Here is a 7,884-nt window from a genome sequence, read left to right as displayed (position 1 = left end):
CTACTAATGTTACAGAGGTAAGGAGCTTTGTTGGTTTAGCTAGCTATCATTGTCAATTCGTCAAGGGGTTTTCTTCTATTGCTTTGCATCTGACAAATTTGACTGAGTAGAATGTTACATTTGTATGGTCGGATGAATGTGAAGAAAGTTTCTAGAAACACAAGACCTTGTTGACTACTGCACTAATTCTTACCTTGCCAATGGAAGGTAAGAATTTTATTGTTTATTGTGATGCATCTTAGTCTGGTTTGGGTGCAGTGCTAATGCAAGAGAGGAATGTAATTGCTTATGCTTCTAGGCAATTGAAAGTGCATGAACGTAACTATCCGACCCATGATTTGGAGTTGGCTGCAGTTGTATTTGCATTAAAGCAATGGAGACATTATCTATATGGGGTCAAGTGTGAAGTTTACACAGATCATCATAGTCTACAATATGTTTTTACTCAGAAGGATTTAAATTTGAGGCTGAGAAGGTGGATCGAATTAGTGAAATATTATGATATTACTATTTTATATCACCCCGGAAAAGATAAGGTTGTGACAGATGCCTTAAGTAGAAAAGCAGGGAGCATGGGTAGTTTAGCCCACTTACAGGTTTCTAGATGCCCATTGGCTATAGAGGTTTAGACTCTGGCTAAGGACTTTATGAGGCTGGCAGTACTAGAGAAAGGAGGATTTTTGGCCTTTGTGGAGGAAAGATCTTCCTTTCTTGACAATACTAAGGGAAAACAGTTTGCTGATGAGAAGCTGAGCCGAATTCGAGATATGGTATTGCGAGGAGAGGCTAAAGAGGCAATAATTGATGAGGAAGGCGACTTGAGAATTAAGGGAACAGTATGTGTTCCTCATGTTGATGGTTTGACTCACACTATTCTTACAGAGGCTCATAGTTCGAGGTATTCCATTCATCCTGGTGCAACCAAGATGTATCGTGATCTAAAGCAACATTTTTGGTAGAGTAGAATGAAGCGTGACATTGTTGATTTTGTTACCCAATGCCCGAATTGTCAGCAAGTAAAGTATGAACACCAGAGGCCTTAAAGGACTCTTCAAAGAATGCCCATTCCTGAATGGAAGTGGGAAAGAATGTCAATGGATTTCGTAGTTGGTCTTCCAAAGACATTGGGTAAGTTTGATTCTATTTGGGTAATTGTTCATAGTTTAACTAAGTCTGCTCACTTCATTCCGGTCAAGATGACTTACAATGCAGATAAGTTTGCCAAACTCTATATCTCAGAAATTGTTCGATTGCATGGAGTTCCACTTTCCATCATATCAGATAGAGGTACACAATTTAATTCTTTGTTTTGGAGAACATTACATGCTGAATTAGGTACTAGGCTGGATCTTAATACTGCATTTCACCCTCAGACCGATGGTCGGTCTGAGTGAACGATTCAGGTGTTGGAGGATATGCTTCATGCAAGTGTGATAGAATTTGGTGGTCATTGGGATAAATTCTTACCCTTAGCAGAGTTTTCGTACAATAATAGCTATCATTCGAGTATTGATATGGCCCCATTTGAGGCGTTGTATGGGAAAAGATATAGGTCTCCCATTGGTTGGTTTGATACATTTGAGGTTAGACCTTGGGGTACTGATCTTATGAGGGAATCATTGGAGAAAGTGAAATTTATTCAAGAAAAGCTTTTAGCAGCTCAGAGTAGGCAGAAGGAATATGCAGATCGGAAGGTTAGAGACTTGGATTTTATGGAGGGTGAACAAGTCTTGCTGAAGGTTTCACCCACGAAGGGTGTGATGCGGTTTGGTAAGAGAGGTAAGCTAAGTCCGAGGTATATCGGACCATTTGAAGTACTTAAGTGTGTGGGGGAGGTGGCCTATGAATTATCCTTGCCTCCAGGACTGTCAGAAGTGCACCCGGTATTTCATGTGTCTATGCTAAAAAAATACCATGGTGATGGAAACTACATTATTCGTTGGGATTCAGTTCTTCTTGATGAGAATCTGTCTTATGAGGAGGAGACTGTTGCTATTCTAGATAGGGAGGTCCTCAAGTTGAGATCAAAGGAGATTGCATCTATCAAGGTTCAATGGAAGAATCGTCCAATTGAAGATTCCACTTGGGAGAGTGAGAATGATATGTTGCATGAAAGATACCCACACCTTTTCTCAAATTCAGGTACCTTTCTTTGCCCTCAATTTTTTTTATCATTTGAGGACGAATGATGGGTAAATTGGTATCTACTGTAACGACCCATTTTGGTCGTTTTGAGTGTAAAACCTTGTGTTTCATAAAATATTTTTTTCTTTCGATGGATTCTAATTGGATTTTGGACTATTCATAGTTATAATTATAAAACTAGTGGGGTAATTTTACTAGTTTGTTTAATTAGAGATTAAAGGATATAAAAATAAATATTAGTGGGTCACTTTTTCTGTGTGAAGTTTGACACTCTTAATGGATTATACTTATTTATTATGTAATAATAATGGTTTAATAATCATCTTGTCTGGTCACTACTACAGTTTTCTTCTTTGATCAGTTACCCTAACAGCGCCTCAACTTTGTTTACTCCCCTAAATGGCCTTCTTGCCTATCGATTTCAACCTTAGGATGGCATAGTCTGGCATACCTATTCGCAGAATATTTCTGTACAAAACTTTCTAAAGATGGTTATTAGAACATTATTAAAACATGATAAACAATTATAATTAAGAAGAGATTATCAGGAATAAATTGGTTTAGCTACTCATGAACATAAATGAGTGTACCTGTTTCTGTAGATTTGTTGCTTCATTTTTGTTTTCCATATCTCACTATTTGTTTTTTATCTAGAGAAAAGAGAGAATAAGAGAGAGTTGAAAGTAAGTAGCTTATTCAGCCTATTTAATACTGAGGGAGAAGGCCTCTATTTATACAACATTTTTATACATTAGGCCATCAGAAATGGCCGACATTAACTTTACACTTGGCCTATATTAATTTGGCTGACACAAAACGACAAACTACTAGTGGCCCTTTACTTTATTACTGAGTGACATAACTTTACATATGACCATCTTATCTTCTGGCCGACACTTCACGACAAACTACTTTAATAAAGACATAAAGATAAAATTACAAAAAAACTTTTTTTTACTCTAACTGTATGTCCGGGACGTAATTATCTTCTCCTTCACATTTTGAGCATAGATGATCAGGATATTTCTGTCCTATTAACTTGCAATATCTTGTCATTAAATTAGAAGAAATGAAATAATTTCGTATTGCTCTTGTTGTAGGTGTTTGTTCTGGTCTTAGCAGACTTAATATCCACTGTCTTAAATCTTCCATATCTGCTGCTCGGAGATCTCTACAGTTTGAGTAGATGATTTTCAGATCTCTATTATAGTAGTTCCATATTGCATTTTCGTTTAAATAACTGTTTGCTATCTCATTTAATATGGTAGCTATTCCAATAGTTCTCTTATTTGCGTAGAACTCTGGAATATCTACTTTCTGTATTTCTTCTTGAGTATCTATCTTTTCAGGGATTATCATTTCCCTAGTTAGTCCAATCTTTATAGCTTGTATTGTTTGCTTGACTTCATCATATAATATTTCTGTTGTAGCTGAGTAGAACTTTATAAAAAATAGAATTCCTTTAGTTACTCTTTTGTACTGGTATATAGTTCTGGTATCTTAGATATATCTTCTCCTGTTATTGTATATACGGTACTCAATAGTCCATAGTTGTAGCATGTTGCTACTAGATTAGGATTTGTTCCGGGTTTTGCAATTAACTTATTATAACCTTGTAGATATTGGGTTACATAATCCGCATTGGGGTTTTTTTGTATATTTAGCTCTGGGTTTTGGCTTAGGAAGGTTTGTACTTTGTATATATTTTCTATATATGTTCTAGTGATGTGGTTGTATGTCTGTGTCATGACCCAAAACATGTCGTGAGTGGCACCCACATTTACCCTCTTATGTGAGCGAACCAACAAATCCAAACCCCAACATTCAACCATAATGAACAAAATATAATGCGGAAGACTTAAAACTCAATAACGAAATCAATTAATAACTTCTAAACACAAAAATTATCATTCCCCAAAATCTGAAAGTCATCACCACAAGAACATCTATCCTCAAATTACTATATCTAACAGTATCTAAGAAGCTAAAATAATTAAAAAGCTAGTCCATGCCGGAACATCAAGGAATCAAGAGATGAAGAAGAAGATCTAGTCCAAGCTAGAAGCATTAGCTCACCCTGAAATCTGACGTGATGAAGACTTGCTTGAGTTGTGATTGAGTTGAAGACGACGGTACGTTTGCTGCAATCCACAATTAACAAAAAGGAAACATACAAGTAGGGGTCAGTACAAAACACAAGTACTGAGTAGATATCATCGGCCAACTCAAAATAGAAAACAGTATATATAAGATAATATCATACGATCAACTACAATACTCAACAGGTAGCAACAACATGTACAAGGATCTTTGATAAATAACGCCAAGTATACCCATGAGGACTCAAGCCTCCATACCATACTCATTTAGGAAATAGGTTCATTAAATTGAGTATATTAACATCATTCAAGATTCATTCTTTTTACTATCCTGGTGTCGGAACGTGACACTCCGATACCCTAATACTACGTGTCGGTTCGTGACACCCGATCCCCCTAATACTACGTGTAGGTTCGTGACACCCGATCCCCTAATTCTACGTGTTGATTCGTGACACCCGATCCATTAATACTACGTTTCGGTTCGTGACACCCGATCCCTAACCCCATTCTTTTAGTTCATTAATCCTTCTTTTATACCAAAGCATCATCATTAACATAGAGGGTTTTAGGTTTAAGCTTCACAACCTTATCTTTTCAACCCATTACAATTACATAATCCCATCATGCAAGCATACAATTAAGAATATAGCAGACTTTACAATACTACCCAATACATATCATTCTCTATTAGGAGTTTACTATGAAATAGCATAAAAACCATAACCTACCTTCACCGAAGAATCGTGATCAAGATTCTACTTTTCCAATGCTTTGCTTTCCTTTTCGTTTTCTCCCTTCTTTCGATCGTTTTATCTCTTTCCCTCTTTTCTTTCTATTTTTCTTATTCAAACCATTTTTATTTTACCCTAATTAGCATATAATTAAGTATAAAAGATGACAAAAGTAACCCACTAATTAATTCAAGGTTATCTCCTTTAACCCCCAAGTAATTGAATTATTAACATTAAACCACTAACTTTATAATTACAAGCAGGAATAGTCCAAAACGCCCCTTAAAATATTTAACAGAAATCCGACCCAGTCAGGGTTACGCAGTCTGTGACGGCCCGTCTTGCGTACGACGGTCCGTCCTACTGCTTCCATCACAATGCTCACAAACTAAATTTCACTAAGGGTCTGTGACGGCCCATCATGCATGTGACGGTCCGTCCTACCATTTCGTCGCGAAGTTCAGAGAGTCGATCTCAGTACCCAAATTTCCAAATTCTAAGTGTTTTGGAACGAGACACCCTCGACGGTCCATCGTGCTCATGACGGTCGGTCGTTGGATCCATCGACTCAGACAATTATTACCAGAAATACTCTACTGCTCAAAACGACTAATCAGGTCGTTACAATAGATACCAATTTACCCATCGTTCGTCCCCGAACGATCACAAGAAGAAAAACAAGGGCGAAAAGGAGTACCTGAATCTGTAAACAGATGTGGGTATCTTTCTTGCATATCAGTATCTTTCTCCCAAGTGGATTCTTCAACCGGCTGATTCTTCCATTTAACCTTGATGGATGCAATCTCTCTTGACCTCAACTTGCGGACTTCTCTATCCAAAATAGCAATAGGCTCCTCCTCATAAGACAAATTCTCATCAAGAAGAACTGAATCCAAACGAATGATGTAGATTCCATCCCCATGGTACCTTTTCAACATAGACACATGAAATACCGGTTGAACTCCTGACAGTCCTGGGGGTAAGGCCAATTCATAAGCTACCTCCCCCATGCACTTCAGAACATCAAATGGACCAATGTACCTCGGACTAAGCTTACCTCGCTTACCTAACCGCATCACCCCTTTCATGGGTGACACCTTTAGCAAGACTTGCTCACCCTCCACAAACTCCATGTCTCTAACCTTTCGATCTGCATATTCTTTCTGCCTACTTTGTGCCGCTAAAAGCTTTTCTTGAATGCCTTTCACTTAATCTAACGGTTCCCTCAGAAGATCTGTACCCCAAGGTCTAACCTCAAATGCATCAAACCACCCAATGGGAGACCTACATCTTCTCCCATAAAATGCCTCAAATGGGGCCATATCAATACTTGAGTGATAGCTATTGTTGTATGAGAACTCTGCTAAGGGTAAGAAGTTATCCCAATGACCACCAAACTCTATCACAAATGCACGAAGCATATCCTCCAAAACCTGAATCGTTCGCTCAGACTGACAATCGGTCTGAGGGTGAAATGCAGTACTAAGATCCAATCTATTACCTAATTCAGCATGCAATGTTTTCCAAAACATAGAGGTAAACTGCGTACCTCTATCTGATATGATGGAGAGTGGAACTCCATGCAATCGAACAGTTTCTGAGATGTATATTTTGGCTAACTTGTCTGCATTATAAGTCACCTTGACCGGAATGAAATGAGCGGACTTAGTTAATCTTTCAACAATCACCCAAATAGAGTCATACTTACCCATCGTCTTTGGAAGACCAACCACGCAGTCCATTGCAATCCTCTCCCACTTCCATTCAGGAATGGGCTTCCTGTGAAGTGTCCCTCCAGGTATCTGGTGTTCATACATTACCTGCTGTCAATTCGGGCATTGAGTAACGAAGTCAATAATGTCGCGCTTCATCCTACTCCACCAGAAATGTTGCTTTAGGTCACGATATATCTTTGTTGCACCAGGATGTATAGAATACCTTGAACTATGAGCCTCTGTAAGAATAGTGTGAAACAAATCATCTGCACGAGGCACACATACCCTTCCCTTAATTCTCAAAACACCTTCCTCATCGATTTTTACTTCTTTAGCCTCTCCTCGCAATACGTTATCTCGAATCCGGATTAGTTTCTCATCAGTAAACTACTTTCCCTTAATCTTGTCAAGAAAGGAAGCTCATGCCTCCACACAGGCCAAAAATCCTCCCTTCTCATTTACTTCTAGCCTCATGAGGTCATTAGCCAGAGTCTGAACCTCTCTAGCCAATGGGCGTCTAGAAACCTGCAAGTGATCTAGACTTCCCATGCTCCCTGCTTTTCTACTTAACGCATTTGCCACAACATTAGCTTTTCCCAAATGATACAAGATAGTGATGTCGTAGTCCTTCAGTAGTTCCATCCATTTCCTCTATCTCAAATTCAAGTCTTTCTGAGTAAAGACATACTATAGGCTACGATGATCCGTATAGACTTCACACTTAACCCCATATAGATAGTGTCTCCATTGCTTTAACGCAAACACTACCGCAGCCAGCTCCAAATCATGGGTCGGATAATTATGTTCGTGCACCTTTAATTGCCTCGAAGCATAAGCAATTACATTCTTCTCTAGCATTAGCACTGCACCCAAACCCGAATATGATACATCACAATAGACAATAAAATTCTTACCTTCCACTGGCAGGGTAAGGATTGGTGCGGCAGTCAACAAAGTCTTGAGCTTCTGAAAGCTTTCTTCACACTCGTCCGACCATACAAATAAAACACTCTGCTTAGTCAAATTTGTCAATCGGGAAGCAACGGAAGAAAATCCCTTGACAAATCAATGGTAGTAGCTAGCTAAACCAACAAAGCTCCTTACCTCTGTAACAGTAGTAGTTCTTTTCCAACTCTTCACTGCTTCAATCTTAGATGGGTCCACCATTACTCCATCCTAAGAAACCACGTG

The 7,884-nt window shown here is 38.6% G+C and overlaps 1 protein-coding gene across 1 annotated transcript; it reads left to right on the top strand.

Annotated features, from left to right (window-relative positions):
• The first annotated feature begins 1,514 nt into the window (after positions 1-1,514).
• On the top strand, positions 1,515-3,331 carry LOC138338499 (uncharacterized). The gene is made up of 3 exons (XM_069289465.1): positions 1,515-1,779; positions 2,002-2,142; positions 3,246-3,331. The coding sequence occupies exons 1-3, from the start codon at positions 1,515-1,517 to the stop codon at positions 3,329-3,331; spliced, it is 492 nt and encodes a 163-aa protein (XP_069145566.1).
• The last annotated feature ends 4,553 nt before the right edge of the window (positions 3,332-7,884 follow it).

Source organism: Solanum lycopersicum, chromosome 9 (assembly GCF_036512215.1).
Source record: "Solanum lycopersicum chromosome 9, SLM_r2.1".
In the NCBI taxonomy this organism is placed as follows: Eukaryota; Viridiplantae; Streptophyta; class Magnoliopsida; order Solanales; family Solanaceae; genus Solanum; species Solanum lycopersicum.
This window is presented reverse-complemented; position numbering and strand designations above follow the sequence as displayed.

What these genes read in the sequence shown, in the direction of transcription:
- LOC138338499 (XM_069289465.1), top strand. Translation starts at nt 1,515, where the DNA reads ATGGCCCCATTTGAGGCGTTGTATGGGAAAAGATATAGGTCTCCCATT. An exon ending in GATGCGGTTTGGTAAGAGAG is followed by an intron (nt 1,780 to 2,001) that starts GTAAGCTAAGTC and finishes TTGCTATTCTAG; the next exon opens with ATAGGGAGGTCCTCAAGTTG. An exon ending in ACACCTTTTCTCAAATTCAG is followed by an intron (nt 2,143 to 3,245) that starts GTACCTTTCTTT and finishes CTCTTGTTGTAG; the next exon opens with GTGTTTGTTCTGGTCTTAGC.